Raw genomic sequence first — 20119 nt, 5'->3', positions numbered from 1 at the left:
GAAAACAGAAGAAATGGGTTTTTTTTTAATGACAAAAATGCCTTTGTAAGCAGAAATAATTAGATTAGCATTCCCACAAAGGTCTAATAATTATAATAATTAGACCTTTGTGGGAATGCTGATAGTTTATTATTAAGGACAGTAGATAATTCATGGATTTTTAACAAAATAATGTAAGGATAAAATAAGCTAAACTATGGGACTGTAACTATAGAGACCCAATTGGAACTAAAGTGTTTCAGATAGACAAAAGCAAAAAAAAAAAAAAAAGGAATCCATTTACTTTCACTATTTTAATTGACATACACTTTCCCTTTCTTACAATGGCAACCACAAGAAAAACTGCCAAATTAGGAGAAGGACAGAAAGGTTCACTAGAACAGCTAGTATAACTAGAGCATTTCACCAGATTTGTTGCAGAAAATGTTTGAGGAATTTGGCAACCCTTGCTCACAGTTTGAATGTTTTTAAAAAGGACGTGAATTTGCAGGAATAAACAAGATATGAGAGAAGTAGTGAAGAAAATTGAAGAAAGTTGGACAATTTGCTGGAGAATAAAATACCGACAAAGTAAAAGTTTTGAAAAGTAAGCCAGAGTTATAAATAGAGAGAAAGATTTGGACAACTTGGCATTACTGGAAATGAGAAAGGAATTTTATTTAAGACTACAGAAGAACAAGGAATATTTATTATACAAAGGTTTGTTAACTCGTTTAATTTTTTTACATTAGCACTGAGATGGAAATTGATAAGTTTATAGGATTAATACATTTACTTAAGGAAATTCCAATGTATTAATCTTATTTGTTAATTGTCGCTTATCTCACTATGCGTTACTCTAGGTGGTTTCACATAATAGGAAAATAACAGGACAAAAGTAAAATAATAAAAGAGTAAAAGATGACAAAAGAACACAAGGAGAATAATACATCAATATGATAACCAGAAAAGTGGATGGGTGGAGAACAGAGAGCGGGGAGGGGGGGGGAGAGATGGAGTCGGCCATCAATCTAGCAGCCAACTCCAGGATGTAATTCCCCTATTTAGTCCCCAAGCAAACTAACAGAGCTATGTCTCCAGGCTCTTGAGGAAGGATAGGAGGGTGGGAGAGGATCTTACCTTAGAGGGCATGATGTTCCAAAGGACAGATGCTGCAGCAAAGAAGGCTTTTCTTCTGGATCTTGAGAGTTGGGAGTTCTTTGATGGGGTCCAAAGTAGGCCCTCCCTGCCACCGTGTGAGTAGGACAGGCTTCATCAGGTAGCCTGAACAAATGCCATTAAGTGTTTTAAAGGTCATAACCAACACCTTGAACTGCACTTGGAAGCATATTGATAGCCAATCAAGTTTGTGGAGCAGAGGTGTAATATGGGCTATCCTAAGAGCCCCAAAGACTGCTCTCAACTGCTGCACTTTGCACCAGTTGAAGCTTCAAAATGGACTTCAAGGGTAGCCCCATGTAGAAGTCCAAGTGAGAGATGACCAGGGCTTAAGTCATGATCCAGAAAAGATTGCAACTGGCGCACAATCTGGAACTGTACAAAAGCTACCCTGGTCACGCCTGCCACCTGCTCCTTGAGCAGGAGACATGAGTTCAGCAGACCCCTTAGGTTGTGAACTATCTGACAGGGTAGCGAAACCCATCCAGAACCAAGGATGACAGACACTCGGAGCCATGTACCCAAGACCACTCGTCTTGCGAGGGTTCAGTCTGTTGTCCCTCATCCTCACAGCCTGGAGCAGGGGTGTCAAACTTGTGGCATCACATGACGTATTGCGATGTTTTTTTCTTTCATGGAGCTGGGATGGGTGTAGCCCGCGCATGATGCACCTGGCCCGCGGGCCGCCAGTTTGACATCCCTGGCCGATAGACATCGCAAGAGGGCAGAGACAGCATAGCATCACTTGGATCACCAAATGTAGAGGTGCAGCGCTTGTATCATCAGCAATTGATATCTCAACCCATGGTGACAGACAGAATACTATGTCAGAGAATGTTTTTTTTCTGACAATCTTAAACCTTTATAAACATTTCTTATCAAAATAAAGTCATACAATTCTTATAGGTAGTGATAGGTACAAGTAATTATGTTAATATGTGTATGTTATAAAATATAAAATTATGGTCCATTTGAATAAAAACGTGAATTTTATGGGACTTTTGGGCCGGATAACATATTAATCCTATGACCAGAAAGGGTAGTACATGAAAGAGGAACTGTAATAAGGAAATATTTAAAGAAGAAATAGTTGAGATAAGAAAATATAATGCTACAAACAGAAATATAAATTTATAAATAAGAATAGAAATGGTTGCAAACTTATTGTTATGCAGTGGAATAAGATAGGAGCTTAATTTTGTACAATAAAATAGTTTTGTGTGAGAAAAATAAATGCAGCCTTGGTGTCTTGTGTTTTGTACCATGTTAAGGAAAAAAAAAACCTAATAATTTGTATGGAATTAATCAGAAGTAAATTGCTTCTTTTTTAGGTTCTATTTCCTATGCAAACTGCTTAAGTTATTAAAATAGTGTCACAGTTGTTCAGAACCTGAATAAAAAGTCAGTTTAAAATGGGATTGATTTTGCAGTTTGAACAACATAATTCCCGAAGTGTGTTCAAATTCTAGAGATTTTAATTATTTTCAAAGCTATTTTATTTAATGCTATTGTTTTATTAAGTGGTTCACAGGCCTTTATAAAATCTTAATGTGTTTGTGATTGCCAGGATCAAAAGTCTTTGAAAACTTATTATAGTCAGACTCATCACACTTAACTATTACTTGTTCTGCCCTCTAGTCAAGTAGCATACCTTCTATATGCTATTAGATTTTTAAAATTTGGTCTGATAGTGTAGTAATAAGTTTGGTCATCATAGTAGGTAAGCTAATTGTTCATATCCACATAATAATAGGGAAATTTTCATTCGGTTGCATTATTAAATTTCTCCAACAAATGGTATTTTAATAAGGTGTTTTTGTTGTATGGTACTAATCTCTTTTGTAGTACAGCTAGTCTTCATTGAAGGAGTGGTATTTAAGTGTAATCCTGGAAGTTGTTTTAGCACCCCTACAAAATTCTGGTGCCTGCCCACACTTACAACCACTTCAACTTCTTCCACCCCTAATCTTCCCCCATTTTGGCCGCTCTCCACAGCAGCACTTCATTCTTTGGAGGTGGTAGCATTGGGATTGAAATAGAGGCCTGGGAGCTTCAGAAGTCTCAGCTGGCTACCCTTGAGTCACTGAATGGGACAACTCACTGCAGCCAAGTCTCCATGGGACAACTTGTTGTGGAACAATTCAATAATTACTTAAAATATTTTTTTTTTTTTTTTTGTGATTCACATTTCATTTGTCCTTCCTTTGGAATCCTTTCTTTAATGTTTCTGTTCTGCTATTTCTTCAATATTAGTGTAACTTGTCCTGCAGTGAGTTGTCCCATAGCAATGGAGGATTGTCCTAGACTAGCTGGCCGCAGCGAGTTGTCATAGACAGGGCTGTCAAACTCCCGGCCGGCGGGCCAGATGCGTCATGTGCTCAGTTTAGTGAAGGGGGGTGGAAAGACCTGATATGTCACGTGACAACTCAATGACGATGTGAGTTGGACACCCCGTCATAGATCCAAATGGGCCTCTATCTCAACCCCAGCACTGCTGCTAAGGAGTGCCATCTCAAGCTCAGCGCTGCAGCCAACTACCCCAGCAATGACAGTGCAAAGACATAATGCTTTGCTCATTCAGTCAGCCTTTTTGGCCTGCTCTCTGACACCTCTGATGGCCTTGCCAGCCTGTTCTCACTGGCTCTCCCACCTTCAGTCGACTTTCACCAACTTCCTCCTGCTGCTGACAATAGGTGCCTGGCCTGACCCAATTTGAAGCAGTTGCTGACCATGCCAGGCCTTCTTCCCAAGGCCTCTCGCCCTATTCTCAAAAAATCATATGTCATTCTCAGGATGCTTCAGAAAGCTTGTCACCCCTTGTCAGCAGTGGGAAGAAGATGCCAAAGGTCAGCTAGAAGTGGCAGGATCAGTGAGTCCAGGATGAGCAGAGTACAAGGCCGCAAGTCCAACAAAGGTGGCAGACTTATAAGATGGCCAAAAGAGCAGAGATGGGGGAAGGAATAGGTGGGTAGGTGGGGATTAAAGAGGAGGCCACCTTTTACCTTGACCTTTTACTCTCAGTTCAGGACTGGAAGGGACCAAGCCAGTAGTGGTCTAATGGCTGGTGGGATTCAGTTAATGACAGCAACTGGGAGTCCTGGGGTTGTTATCACTATGTGATACTACGTATCTTCATGCTTTATAACCACATCAATTAACTATGGAAATTCTGGTTCTAATTACTGTTGTAATTCCAGGACTACTTTGGAGCTTAAAATAAGATTAAACATTTAGTTGTTTGTTTCTGTAGGTCCAGCCAAAAGCCTTCCGGCTAAAAATCTATATGGTGTTCCTCTGTGATGCCTTGCTTTTTTTTTTTTTTTTAAAAGAATTTGTGATTAGAGCATCCAAGCAGTGGACTATTTAGTTCTCCCACGAGCTGCTCAGAGCATCCAGTAGTGGGAGATGCTTCAGTCTCTGCTTGTTTAGGCTGGGCTTAATTTGCCGAATGCTCCTCCTCCTCCATGGGACTCCTCCCCAGCGTTCCCCAGTTTTGGCTTAGCCTCGTGAGAGATAGGCAGTGCTTTTCGTTAATCCTTGGCTGAAACAGGAGAATTCTCATTAAGGTTTGTAGACAGTCAATTTCCTCTTCTTCTAACAATTATTCTTTGACGTACTGACGCTGCCTTTGCCAACTGGCCATCGGGGATCACATCAGGAAGCGCTTCTTGCGCTCCTAAGCGCAGGGAGGCTTCGATTTCGTTCCTCTCCCCCCCCCCCCCGCTAGCCCTACCCTTGTCATTGCGATCGCTGCGCCGTTTTAACATTCAAACGGCGTGGCTTTTTCTCTCTCACTCTCTCCCGAGTCGTATCAAAGTTTTTTCCCCCAAGAACGCCGTTTAGGGGTGGAGGTGTAATCGTCTGGTTATTTTCACCCCTCCCAGCTGGTTTAGCCCTAAGGGAAAGCTGTTGGAGCTTATCCCTTTTCACGGCGGGAGATTGTTGCTGGCGTGCGCGCCACAAATAACTGCCGGTCGCCATTTTTGCTGTAAGGGGACCGCGTGGCCGCATTTAGTGCTAATTCAATAGACTGTGTGAGTAATCTTTATTCCAGATTAAAGGTTTTTTTTACATAAAATACCCCAAAGAATCATTACAACCTCGTTTCTAAGTTATTCAAGGCCTTTGTTAATTCGTGTTGTTGGCTCAACCCTCACAGTTCTTCCTATCCAGTGGCACAACAGCAAGCACTTAGGCCAGCGTCCGCCTGTGCAGGGAAGCTGTTGAAGGCCTGTGAGTGATAATTTGGCCTGCTAGGCATTCTCAATTTGGCTGATTGGGACATCCAATTTGATATATATTTGCATACCCATACGCTTTGATAATATTAATAATACTAAGATAATCATAATAATCATACCAATATAATCTAGCAATATCATAACAATAATAAATTATTATTGTTGAGATACGACTTAATTTTGAAAAGGATATCCATTTATATATATATATATATATATATTTGTTTTCTTAAGTTTCGGCGGGTACTTAAATGTATAGTATTCAACTTTGTTCAGGTATTTTCCCACGTCATTATAGTTGTACTTTTAAAGTTGTAGCAACATTTCGGCAGAATCTCATCTGCCATCATCAGGCTTCTGTATTGTGTTCGAACAATACAGAACCAACCATCTCTTGGCCAACCCAAGAGATCCTTCCAAGGAGCGGGAAATAGATCTTTCCAGGGTCCAAGATAATCCCATGGACCCGGCTCCCATTGGCGGCAGCCTTAAATTATTCGCGGACCAATGGGACTCCTCAACATCTGATTCCTCGGTCAGAGACACAATCAGATTTGGCCTCGCACTGGAGTTTCAATCCGTTCCCCCAGACTTCTTTATGTCGTGCCCTCTTTCCAGAGACCTGGTTAAACGAAATCTTACGGAAACAGCTATTCAGCACCTACTGGACATACGAGCCATCCAACCAGTAGCTACCGACCAACGAGGGCGAGATTTCTATTCACATCTTTTCATTGTTCCCAAAAGTTCAGGGGGGTGGAGAGCAATCTTGGTTTTAAAACGCCTTAATCAATTTTTAATATATCGCAAATTTAAAATGCACACCCTGCAATCTATCTTACTTGGTATCAGAAAAGGTGACGTCCTTACATCCATAGATCTGACGGAGGCGTACTTACATATTCCCATTCGGCCTTCCCACTATAAATTTTTACGATTCTGTTATAATAATCTCCATTTTGAATATGTGGCTCTTCCTTTTGGACTAGCCTCTGCCCCCAGGACCTTCACAAAGGTTCTCGCAGCCCTCGCTGCTCATCTCCGAGGTGTCCCCATACGACTGCAGTGTTACCTCAATGATATCTTAATTTTGTCATCTTCTGTTCATCAAGCAGTCATAGATACTCAGACTACATTACAATCCCTATAACTACATGGGTTCTCAATCAATTGGGAAAAGAGTCATTTAACACCTTTGACTCATTTAATCCATCTGGGGGCAGTCCTAGATACAGTGGAAGGCAAAATTTTCCTGTCACCAGATAGATAAAACAGCATTCATCAATTAGTTAAAGAGATCAGGGTTCATATGAGGGTGTCCCTAGCTGATCTATCAAAATTGTTAGGCAAGATGATCTCATGTATATCTATTATTCCTTGGGCCCAGCTCCACACTAGATCCCTCCAGTGGTTCCTGCTCCCGTACCAGTGATCCGGCCGAAGCAACTCCAAATACAAGGTCAAAGTTCCATCACAGGTCTTCATATCTCTCCTCTGGTGGACCAGACCAGCCATAAACAAAGGTTGTCTATTCAAAGAGCCCCACAGACTTACCATCACCACCGATGCCAGCCTGATCAATCACTCACAGCCAAAGGCCGCTGGTCCTCCATAGAATGGTCGTGCAGCATAAATTGGCTGGAGCTTCGAGCAGTACACCTGGCTCTCCGCTACTTCCTTCCACAGGTACACAACCAACACATATTAATATTGACCGACAACATAACCGTGAAAGCTCACATAAACGGGGGAACTCAGTTGAAACACCTCATGTGAGAAGCGGAGCGTTTGTGTCGTTGAGCAGAGAGCAACCTGATTTCCATCAGAGCAGAACACATTTCAGGACTGTCGAATACACAGCAGATTGGCTAAGCAGGGCCACGATAGATCAATCGGAGTGGCGCCTCCATCCGACCCTCTTTCAAGAGGCGGTCAGGACATTTGGGCAGCCAGTGGTAGACCTGTTCGCTTCCCCCCTCAATGCTCAGCTCCCGAGATTTCTTTCCAGATACCCCTCGCAAGGAGTGGAGAATTTCATTGCGCTCCGTTGCCGTTGGCCCCTGGAGCTTCTGTACGCATTTCTGCCACTTCCACTGATCCCCAAGGTCATCCAGAAGCTGCTCAACGAGAGGGCGGAGCTGCTTCTGGTAGCTCCCTTCTGGCCCAAACGGTCATGGTTGGCAGACTTCCGCAGTCTATCCGTATCACCACCATGGAGAATTCCGCCAGACAGGGTCTTGTTAACCCAGGGACCTCTTCAACATCCGGACCCTCAATGGTTGCACCTGACCGTCTGGAGGTTGAGCAGAGTCTGAAGAGCGAAAGTTTTCCAACAGAGTTATCGCCACCATCCAAGCTGCCAGACGCCCCTCAACAACTCGCATCTACAATGCCACGTGGTCCAGTTTCTGCAAATGGTGTACCAAGTCTCAAATTGATCCCATTTCTCCATCTGCAGCTCAAATCCTAGAGTTCTTACAAGAGGGGTTTGACGGGATTATCACCCAATACATTGAAAAGACAAGTGGCGGCCTTGGCATCAGTTGTCACTTATGAAGGTCTCCTATCTCTTTCCCATCATCCATGCATACAGTGTTTCCTTCTAGGAGCCACAAACCTACGCCCGCCAACTGTTCACTGTTATCCCACTTGGGACCTTAACAAGGTCCTTCTTGCACTCACTAAGTGCCCTTTGGAACCTTTGCAATTGTCAAGTCTCCAATTTCTGATGTATAAAGTAGTTTTTCTTGAGCAATCACTTCTGCTCATCGTATTTCGGAACTGGCAGCCTTGTTGATCAGACAGGATCTTTGCGTCTTCCATTCCGACCGGGTCATCCTTCGTCCTGATCCTACATTCATACCCAAAGTTAATTCAACTTTTCACAGGACACAAGAACTGATACCAAGGGCTGGAACGACAATGGCATCGGCTGGATATGAGGCGAGCGTTGCGAATATATATTCACCGCACAGCCTCTTTCAGAAAAACGGAAGCTTTATTTGTGTCTTTTCAGCCGAACACTCAGGGATGCAAGGTCTCATCCTCCACAATAGGCCGTTGGCTACAGGCTGCAATAGTGAAAACGTATCAGACTCAATCACTACAGGTGCCCGGGGGCATAACAGCTCATTCAACAAGGAGCGCCACCACATCGTCAGCATGGGCCACGCAGGCACCAATTACTGACATCTGTTGTGCCGCAACCTGGGCCTCTCCATCGCCTTTCATTAGGCATTATAAAATAGACTCCTTTGACAGAAGGGTTCTGCAATGGGTCCACAGGGACCAGGAGGGGATCCCAAGACAGATGGAGTCCCTCCCGTAGGACAGCCCAAGTTTTGGTATGTCCCACTACTGGATGCTCTGAGCAGCTCGTGGGAGAAAGGGTGTTGGTACTTACCTGACACGCCCGTTCTCTTTGTGCTGCGAAGAGCATCCAGCCCCACCCTCTTCTGACTGATGGGATCCTGGTTCGGGCAACAAATTTTTAGCGTATTAAGGGCGAGGGTGTTTGTTTCTCTCATCTTCGCCAAAACTGGGGAACGCTGGGGAGGAGTCCCATGGAGGAGGAGGAGCGTTCCGCAAATTAAGCCCAGCCTAAACAAGCAGAGACTGAAGCACCTCCCACTACTGGATGCTCCTCGCAGCTCAAAGAGCAGGGGCGTTAAGTACCAATGCCCTTTTTGTCTGCTGTTGCATCCCTTCATTTCTTTTAGGGAAGCAAAAATCCGTGGTAGAATTGCAAGTTATGGTAGTACTGAATGTTTATAATTCTTCAAAATATTACTTTGTAAATATTTTAATGTGCTCCTTTAAGCTTTTTCTGGTCTTCTAAATTTAGACCTTTCATTGTACATTGAAAATCAAATTATAATAAGACTTAAATGGAAACATTTTTATAATATAAGCAAATAAGGATCACTATTGGGAAAATAATCACCATTTGATAAATGTAGCCAAAAAGCGAGTCTTTATTCCAATAATACACAGGCACAAACTGTTCCCTATAATAAGCAGTTGGCAGGTGATAAGATAGAGCTGTGCAAATCTTCCAAAACAGTTGCTTCAGCAAGTACAGTACAGTAGTACATATGAAGAATTCTGTTTAAACTGTTAAAGCAGCCACATATTTTTTCTGAGCTAATAGTTTTTGCATGCATTTTTAATACATTTAATTTTAAAAAATATTTAATTTTTTGCCTTTCTTTGAGCAGCTCAAGGCAGCATACAGAGTTTCCCCTCCTATATGACTGTATCTTTATTACTTCTCTAAAATAAAAGTGATTGTGTGGTCTATTGTTTAATACAGCATTTCATTGTTCATTGAGTTGTGGCTTGAATTGACATAATAGGCCTATTGTAAATATTTGAATAATGCATATTTCAGCATCTTATCTTTTAAAACCATGTGATTCTAAATTGCACATGCTTCTGTTACTTCTATTTTAAATTTTATTTGTATCCACTCTATAAGGTGATACCCTCTTAAATAGTACAGAGAATCTAGATTCTGGTTTTAATTTTACCTCTACATTTTTTCTTGTGTAACCACAAGAATTTTTTTTATGAAGAACATAGTACCTAATTTGCCTACTTTTCAATAAAAACTATTATAATGACATGATTTGAGGATAGTGTTTCTGAAATTTGTCCTTAAGTATATATTTTCAATTTCTACTGGGATTATTATAAGCATAGTACAATGGACATATGAATATGAGATATAATATAGATGCAATAAGATTTCAAGTTAAATGGTCCCAGTGAATATTGAGTTTCTTATAAAAAAGCAATATGGTATACAAAACCAAGGAACAATATCCTTTAATAATAATGATATGAATAGCAATAGGCTCTCAAATGTCTATTAAGGAATATGTGTTGTCAATGTGAACCCCTGTTTCAGTACATAATCATGTTATGGTATGTTTAATTTGTTTCCTATCTGGAACAAACAAACTGTAATCCTACTTCACTTCTTATTTCCATTCATGATTTGTTAATGTATGGGAGGTATGCAAGATTCTTTAATGCCTTGGTAGCAAAGAGGAACTGAGCATCTCCACCCGAAAACCACCCTAATCTTAAAACATGTCAGAGCTAAAAGAGGGAAATATTTACAGCTATTTAAGGGTGAATAGATTCCACCGACAAGATTTGAAGAATTAGAAAGAACAACAGTAATTACAAATGGTATTTAGAAATGCAAAAGAATGTTGAATGCAAAACTAAAATAAGCTTTTAGTCTGCAGAAATTACATTGTATAGGTAATTGATTTCCTGATGTTCAAAACTGACAAACAACATTAGTAGCCGTTTAATTTTTAATTCTTACATAATTTTTGTTCTATGTAAACTTTTATTAATCCAACCTGTTAAAAGGACTTTAAAAATGGGAAAAGGTAAACAGCATTCAAGTTTTTTTAACTTCTAAAGCTTAGAAAACTGGAAAGGTTCAATTTATTGCACACGACATTGCAGCTATGCAGTTATTTGAAAAGATCAGGCAAATTTATCTTGGAAGCTTTAGAAAGGAAATATGTGAAATAATAAAATATATCCCACAGACCTTCAGCAGGTAATAGCATCTGCTATTACCTTTAAACTTCTTTAAACATGTCTACGTTGAGAAGTTAAGCAGGCTTGAGTTTGGTTAGTATTGTGTTGAGCAGTACTCGAAGAATTCCATGCCTGTAACCAACTGGAAAGTAAAAATAAATAAATAAAATGCATCTCAAAGAAAAACAGGAAACTATAGGTAGTCCTTGAACAATGATGGCAATTGGGACGAATTTGCATTGTTAAATGGCACATTGTAAAATTGCTGCCTTTAAACGTGACATATAATTCCCATTTGTGACCTCTTGCCAGCTTTCCCATGGACTTTGCTTGTTGGAATCTGGTAGTGAATGTCTACAAATGGTCATCACGTGACTGCAGGATGCTGCAGTATTGTGATTTTGGGTAAGGCAGTGACTGAACCCCCGGATCACAGTCACATGACCATTCGCCCATGATCATCATAAATTTGAACAGTTGCTGAATGAGAGGTTATTAAGCAAGGACCACCTGTACTTCCACACTGTTGCCAAAAATATTGTAATAGTGATTGTCCCTTTATTGCTTAGTCAGTTGAACATTTCAACGAACAATGAGGGTCAGTCGAATAAAATGGAATAAGATAAAACAAAATGTAATCAAGAAAGGTAAGGTAAATAGAATAAGACAGGGGTGTCAGACTCACAATGATACATTGTCATCACATGATGTATCTCAACTTTTTTTCTGTTCGCTAAACCATGGCCAGCGCATGACACATCCGGTCTGCAGGCCATGAGTTTGACACCCCTGGAATAAGATGATAAAACAAGGTAAGGGAGGTTAAAGTAATATAAGATAAAATAGAATAACAAAAGAATACTTAAAAATAAAATGGATGCTGAAATATAGAACTGATGTATTCATGTAAATGCACATCACCTTTATGTGTTATCCCCAGAAGGTTCTATAAAATGTGTTCTCAATTGAGAGCCCTCTTCTCAGAACCCTTTTTGTGTTTTAATGTTTTTGTCCTGAAATACAGGTAGACCTCAACTTGTGACCAGTTAAACTTACGAGTTGTTAAATTAGTAACATGGTTGTTAAGTGAATCTGGGTCTCCATTGTCTTTGCTTGCAAAAGAGAATCACATAAGCCCAGGACACAGCAATCGTCATAAATGTGAATCAGTTGCCAAGCATCCAAATGTAAATCATATGACCATGGGGAGGCTGCAGGGGTCAGAAGTGTGAAAAATGGTCAGAAGTCGCTTTTTTCAGTGCCGTTGTAACTGAACAGTCACTAAACAATCTAAGGCAAGGTCTACCTATAAAACAGTTTCTTATTGAGGTCCTACTGTCTGACTCTGTCAGATAATATCTGTAAATACTGAGCCCTTGTTGGGGCATTTAGTTGGCAAATAAGACATATACAACATCTTCTATATTTGAAGTTACAATTGCAGACACTCAGAGGATGACACTTAGTGGAATTGTGTGTATTTAATCGTAGAATCCAGCTGTTCAAATCTTGCTCTGCTAAGGACTATTCTATCGTATTGAGGCAGATCCATTGTCAGATGTTTTTCTGTTTAGAGAGACAAGAAAATGACGTGGTTTTAATCTGTGTGTCACAGGAGTTGCGTTCTTTACCTTTTTATTTCAGAAGCCAAAAACAAACTCCAGATGGAAAAGCCAAAGAGCTTTAAAAAAAAAGTTAATAAAAACCCCAAATCAAGCATCATTACAGCAAATAGAAAACAAAAAATACGGGAGAATCTTTACCTGTTTGGAATGGAACAGAAATACCTCTAAATTTTCTATCTTAATTGATCTTTCTGCTTCCCCAATGATACTCCAAACATTTGATTCTGGATTGCTAAATGACATTGAAGCAGCAGAAATTTGAAAAAAATCGTTCCCAAAAATTTGGCTGTGGGGGTATTATATAGGTACCTTGTTTTTATAATAGTTATGTTAAAGGCACAGACAGCTTTTGTTTTGTTTTTTAGCATAAATTGCCACTGGCAAGCGCTCACGTATACGGGTAGTCCTCGACTTACAACCACAATTGAGCCCAAAACTTCTGTTGCTAAGTGAGACATTTGTTAAGAGATTTGCCCCATTTTACGATCTTTCTTGACTCACTCATTAAGTGAAACCCTGCAGTTGTTAAATCAGTATTTCGGTTGTTAAGTGAATCTGACTTTCCCATTGACTTTGCTTGTCAGAAGGTCATAAAAGGTGATCACATGAACCCAGATCATAAATATGAGTCGGTTGCCAAGGGTCTGGATTTTGATTAAGTGACCATGAGGCTGCTGCAGCGATCTCAAGGGTGAAAAACGGCCATAAGTCCCTTTTTTCAGTGCCATTATAACTTCAAACAACCACTAAACGTACTACCTGTAGTGGCAAGTAGGAATGGAAGGATTAGTTTGTGTCCCAATATCAACTTTAGATATTAGATCTCGTTATTGCAAATAAAACATTTTCTCCAAAGCTATTTCTATGTAATTAGTTGGAGAGATGAAATAATAGAAAGTATGCTTTCTATTGTATACCGCCACTTGATGATTAAACATGGAACTAAAAAAATAAGTCCTTTGACTTGAAATAGCATGAGTTTTTTTCTCATAAGTTTTCTAAACAATACTTTTATGAAACGTAAGAAAAACAACAACTGGAGTTCTTTCAAACTCTGGTTGGCAATTGTAGTAGATTCATTAAACATGATTGTATTTTGTTTTAAGATTGATAAGGCAGAATATATATTTTATATAGTTTATCTTGCTCCCTCTGTCAGGCTTGATCGCCTCTTTATCTTATTGGACACTGGCACGACACCGGTAACAAGGAAAGCAGCTGCCCAGCAACTTGGGGAGGTTGTAAAACTTCATCCACATGAATTGAATAATCTCCTGGCTAAGGTAAATGCTTTGGATGTTATTATAAGCAATTATACCATTGGTGCTAAGAGTTTGATGTAGTGGTTAAGGCATCAGGCTAGAAACCAGGAAACCATAAATTCTAGACTCATTTTAGACATAAAGCCAATTGGATGACCTTGGGCCAGTCACTTTCTCTAAGCTCTTGGGAGGAGGCAATGGCAAACCACTTTTAAAAAGCCTTGCTGAGAAAACTACAGGGGTTGTGCTGGCAGCATTGAGAATTGAACATGATTGAGCAGAGGAAAAAACAGTGTTGGATTTATTCCTCCCTCTCAAAGGCCAGATTGTATTTTCTGTAGCATTCTATCACTGAAAGAGCATTCTAAGCATTGAGGAGTGCGTTGAGATATTAATGAATGTATTTATACATTGGCCTTATTTATTAGGAGTGCAGAATTTCTGTAATTTGGGAACTGTGTTAGGCCTTTTGAGGGCTATATACTAAAATGGGTGGGATTAGAGTCTGAAGGGGAGCTAGATTCAGGAAAACTAAAATATGGGTGCTTTAAGCAAATATAGCATTATTTTCTCCATAAATGTTTCTCAAAATACAGAACATTCTGCCATATCCATTTGAGAGGGTGGGACATAGTTTTTTAAACACCATGCATATTTGTCTTGGAAGTGATATTGAATGTGCTGAATTTTACATAGAATTTTTTACTGAGCTATTGTTTTTCCAATTCTTGAGTCTTTTCTCTTGCTAATCAATAGTATTATCTATGTTCTTAAAAGACATTGATTCTTCTTTAGTGGCCTGTCTTCAAATCATTAAAAGATTAGGTTAATTTAAATGGTTTTTGGCAAAAATAATAATAATATGAAACGTAGAAAGCCATATAATTGATGATAATCATAAAATATTTAGATTTCTGTAGAGAATTTCATACAAACCAAATAATTAGAAAAATGACATTAAATTTAGTGATCAATATTGACACTTTCAATCTAGCATTTGATAATGCCAGCTTATGGGAGATCTTTAAAAGTGGTTTGCCCTATATTTATTGACCCTTTTAAAGCTTTTTAGTCTTCAGAAATTCTGCAATATTAGTCAGGAATTAAATGAAGTGCATTTAAGGTAAGAAATATGAATAACTCTTTTTAAAAAAATTTCTTAAAGGTATTGGTACACTTAAGGAGTACAAACTGGGATTCCCGCATTGCAGCTGGACAAGCTGTGGAAGCCATAGTAAAAAATATACCGGAATGGAATCCAACTCCACAGCCAAAGCAAGGTGCTTTAAAGAGAGCTATACAAAATTCTGCTTATATATGTATATAGTGCGCGTATGGATTTCAACTTCTAGAATTTTTCTAGACCTTGCCTGTAACATCTTTTTAACTATATAACATGCTTGCAAGTTAATGAAGGATACAATACAAGGGCCCTCTTTTCTTCTGTATAATAAGGGGTCTACTGCTTTTTTGACTCTGGGGCAAATTAGGAGTACTGTATGGAGAAAATATTATAGATGCTTTCTCACAGAATGACTGACATAATGCAGGTGGCTAATTTCATCTTCCATTTATCAGAAAACAAATCACTAAGGTTGTTTCCCCAAGCCTCCTCTAAGCTCCCCTGATGCTCTGTACCATCTCAGTATGCTTTTTATTTTTGTCTGAGCAGGTGGGCATGCTCCCCCCCCCCCCGCAAAAAAAGCATTAAGATGCAACCAGACACTTTCATTTTCTAAGAACACCTTGGGTGTTTACATGAGTCCCTAAAGCTTTATTTGGAGCAGAAGTGTAGTGCTTTGCTTTGCTGTCTTTCTATTTACTTTTTAAATTTTAATCAGTGAAATCAGTTGGGCAAGAAGTATAGCAAGTACCAAAAATGTTCTTGGGGCATTAAATATTGGGAAACTAGCAGTTATATGATAAGAGCATTATCTCTTTCTTCGCTGTGCTTGCATATTTAATTCTTCACAATGTTAGCAAAATGATTAATGTCTGAATTATGTTTGGGCCATGTCCTTTACCTTGATCTCATTCTAAGTTTTGTTAACTTTTATCTAGAACGAGGCTGTGAAAATCAGGTGGAAGACACCTCTACTTCTGATCGGTTGCGTTTTGACAAATTTGATATTTGCCGACTTTTAAAGCATGGCGCTTCTCTTCTTGGATCTGCTGGTGCTGAATTTGAAGTTCAGGATGATACATCTGGTATTTGTTCCTTTAATATTTCAAGTTGTCCTGTATACTTAGCAATACTCTTTTTTTCATGTGTTTGTAAAAAAAAATTTTTTTAATCTGTTCTTGTGATTAAATACATTTATTTAGTTGCTTCTACAGCTAACTGAATCATGATCTCATCTTAATAATTCAGATAACCACGTCTGCCAGAATCTTACTATCTTTATCAGCTAAGCGAGTGAAACTAAATTTTCACCCTGCTCACATAGAAACTCCTGATTTTGGTGACAGAATTACTCCTCACAGGTTTTACATTCATGGAATATTCCTTTTCAAAGCTCAGTTAATTCCCCATTGTTTCATAGGAAATTATTTCATTTGAGATATACTGCTCAAAAAAATAAAGGGAACACCAAAATAAGACATCCTAGATCTGAATGAATGAAATATTCTAATTAAATACTTTGTTCATTACATAGTTGAATGTGCTGACAACAAAATCACACAAAAATTATCTATGGAAATCAAATGTAGCAACCCATGGAGGTCTATGATTTGGAGTTACACTCAAAATTAAAGTGGAAAAAAACACTATAGGCTAATCCAACTTTGATGTAATGTCCTTAAAACAAGTCAAAATGAGGCTCAGTAGTGTGTGTGGCCTCCACGTGCCTTTATGACCTCCCTACAACGCCTGGGCATGCTCCTGATGAGGTGGCGGATGGTCTCCTGAGGGATCTCCTCCCACACCTGGACTAAAGCATTCCCCAACTCCTGGACAGTCTGTGGTGCAACATGGCGTTGGTGGATGGAGCTAGACATGAAGTCCCAGATGTGCTCAATTGGATTCAGGTCTGGGAAACGGGCAGGCCAATCCATAGCATCAATGCCTTCGTCTTGCAGGAACTGCTGACACACTCCAGCCACATGAGATCTAGCATTGTTATGCATTAAGAGAAACCCAGGGCCAACCATACCAGCATATGGTCACAAGGGGTCTTGAGGATCTCATCTCGGTACCTAATGGCAGTCAGGCTACCTCTGGCAAGCACATGGAGGGCTGTGTGGCCCCCTAAAGAAATGCCACCCCACACCATTACTGACCCACTGCCAAACCGGTCATGCTGGAGGATGTTGCAGGCAGCAGAACATTCTCCACGGCGTCTCCTGGCCCTGTCACGTCTGTCACATGTGCTCAGTGTAAAACTGCTTTCATCTGTGAAGAGCACAGGGCACCAGTGGCGAATTTGCCAATCTTGGTGTTCTCTGGCAAATGCCAAACGTCCTGCACGGTGTTGGGCTGTAAGCACAACCCCCACCTGTGGATGTCAGGCCCTCATACCACCCTCATGGAGTCTGTTTCTGACCGTTTGAGCAGCCACATGCACATTTGTGGCCCTCTGGAGGTCATTTTGCAGGGCTCTGGCAGTGCTCCTCCTGTCCCTCCTTGCACAAAGGCAGAGGTAGCGGTCCTGATGCTGGATTGTTGCCCTCCTACGGCCTCCTCCACGTCTCCTGATGTACTGGCCTGTCTCCTGGTAGCACCTCCATGCTCTGGACACTACGCTGACAGACACAGCAAACCTTCTTGCCACAGCTCGCATTGATGTGCCATCCTGGATGAGCTGCACTACCTGAGCTACTTGTGTGGGTTGTAGACTCCGTCTCATGCTACCACTAGAGTGAAAGCACCGCCAGCATTCAAAAGTGACCAAACTATCAGCCAGAAAGCAAAGGAACTGAGAAATGGTCTGTGGTCACCACCTCCAGAACCACTCCTTTATTGGGGATGTCTTGCTACCTGCCTCTGCTTTCCACCTGTTGTCTATTCCATTTGCACAACAGCATGTGAAATTGATTGTCAATCAGTGTTGCTACCTAAATGGACAGTTTGATTTCACAGAAGTGTGATTGACTTGGAGTTACATTGTGTTGCTTAAGTGTTCCCTTTATTTTTTTGAGCAGTGTATGTTCATGTCCTTGAAATAACGTTGATTCTTCTATTTTTGTTGCATTAATTTGATTTTATATATTTGTAGTATCAGAATAGATTGAGAATTTCTCCTTTTACAGAATTACATTTTTAATTGCACTTGGCTGGTGAAGAGTGAAATAAGGCCTTGTTTTCCAATCCTTTGTTCTCTCTTCAGCCCTGGTGGGTTCTAGAAAGTTCCAGAGCTCTCTTGAGCAGAGAAGGGCAGCACAGAAGGCAGCAGAGGGAGAGGAATTAATGAATTTTTCATTGGAGGTGTTCTTTTATTTATTTATTTATTTATTTTGAATGAATGAATGAATATTCTTGTTACGGTTACTGACCAGAATATTTATTTTTTATATTATTCAGTTTATAAGGCCATACAACTCTGGGTGGCACACAATAAAATCAAGGGTAAAATACACTTAAAAACCCAAACATATGGAAGAAAAATAATTTAAAAACAATAACATAGGACCAAACCCAAGGTCTGAGGGAAGAACCAGGTTTTCAGGGCTCTTTCAGAGAGAGGAGAGGAACAGATATATATTCAAGAATGGCAACAGAGAAGGAATGCTGCATGTTCTGTATAAAAACTTTTCTATCATTGGAAGAAGACTTTCATTTCATAGAAGATACACTCTAAACATAATCTTCTGCTAGTGTCTTTGAATGAAATAGTTGGGTATGTTTTGCAAGCTCTATTCTAGGCGCATATGAATTGTGAATAAGCTTTTTCAGAACTTTGTTTTTCTGTAGTGAGTAAGCTACCGAAAGTTAATAATGGAATAAGACCTTGACAATATTAGTTGCTTGAAAAATATAACGTAGCAGCAAAGTAAATTATTGTGCAGGCCTTATATAATAGCACTTCTAAAGAGAGAGAGTTTTTCTTTTCAAACAGTGTTCTAACAATAAAAGCTGTATATAGTTTGCAAACCAAACATAGCAATAATCAGGAACTATTTGGTGTACTTTGTACAAAATTCTTTTGTTATAAAGATGATTGGAGAAAGCTAAGCTATTAAGGGTTGGGGGAGCTTTTAGATTTAAAGATGTGTTCAGTACTTTATTTCAGAAAAATATAGACCTGCTTTGTAAGAACATAGGTTGTTATCCCTTTTAAGGTGAAGTAGATCCTAAAGAAAGAATAGCCCGACAAAGGAAACTGCTTCAAAAGAAACTTGGCCTTGATATGGGAGCTGCAATTGGAATGAGCACAGAAGATTTGTTCAATGATGAGGACTTGGACTACACCCCAGCTTCATCGATTCTGGTACACAAACAACCTGTAGGTAAAACTTCAGGCTATTTGACTGCATGGACGTATGCAGTGGATTTTTTTTATTTCTTTGTAAGCTGCAAATAAATACTGTTTTAGAAAGGCCAATCAAGATTATCACTAGAAATGATTTTGCAGATTGAGGGACATCTGTTCTCCTTTTGAAGAACAGGTTGGTGAGATCAAAACATTGATGTAAGCTTTAGTCCAAGGGTAATTTTGCATCTCAAGCTCCTCCTATTCTTCTAAAAAGCCGTACAACTTCTTTAGCAAGATTGGGAGAAATATAAGTAACTGCAGCAAGAGGTGGAGGGGGGAAAGTTGTTTTTCATGATCAGAATAAAATTTTGCTTCTCTCAGATTCATCTAAATTTATAAACCTTTTCAGACTCTCCAAGCTGCGGAATTGATTGATTCGGAATTTCGAGCTGGAATGAGTAGCAGACAAAAAAATAAGGCTAAAAGAATGGCCAAGTTGTTTGCAAAACAAAGATCGAAAGATGCAGTAGAGACCAATGAAAAAAGGTACTGTAAATAGAATTTTAAAAATTCAAGAGTTGGACAAGATTTAGAAGCTATCTAGTCCAACCTCCTTTAATCAAAAGGCATCAGGGGAAACTTTGTTGAATCTTTTCCTGACAAATACAGCCAGGAACTATGACTCTGTGCCCAGAGTTACAACTGTTGCAGCAGTCCTAGACTCCCATGATTGTGATCTGGGCACTTGACAACGCATTTGCACTTCTGACAAGCGCCCTGTGATCATGTGACCTGCATTTACAATCTACCCTGCCATCTTTCCGAAAATTGAGAAACCAGATGGGAAGTTCACAAGC

General features: G+C 39.8%; 1 protein-coding gene across 2 annotated transcripts in view; it reads left to right on the top strand.

Moving 5' to 3' along the window:
* Positions 1 to 20119, top strand: part of BTAF1 (B-TFIID TATA-box binding protein associated factor 1) — a 73615-nt gene that overhangs the window by 7924 nt on the left and 45572 nt on the right. Inside the window, exons 2-6 of one of the 2 annotated variants that reach the window (XM_087964236.1) lie at positions 13746 to 13869; positions 15014 to 15128; positions 15910 to 16056; positions 19129 to 19277; positions 19672 to 19808. In XM_087964236.1, the coding sequence (XP_087820362.1) occupies positions 13746 to 13869; positions 15014 to 15128; positions 15910 to 16056; positions 19129 to 19277; positions 19672 to 19808 (672 nt within the window). Of the gene's footprint in view, positions 1 to 13745; positions 13870 to 15013; positions 15129 to 15909; positions 16057 to 19128; positions 19293 to 19671; positions 19809 to 20119 lie in introns of both variants that reach the window. The other variant, XM_087964235.1, reaches the window with a different exon arrangement.

The sequence above is a fragment of the Notechis scutatus genome, chromosome 4 (genome assembly GCF_049901735.1).
Source record: "Notechis scutatus isolate UNSWTSFEM ecotype Mainland chromosome 4, rNotScu1.2, whole genome shotgun sequence".
NCBI lineage: Eukaryota > Metazoa > Chordata > Lepidosauria > Squamata > Elapidae > Notechis > Notechis scutatus.
This window is presented reverse-complemented; position numbering and strand designations above follow the sequence as displayed.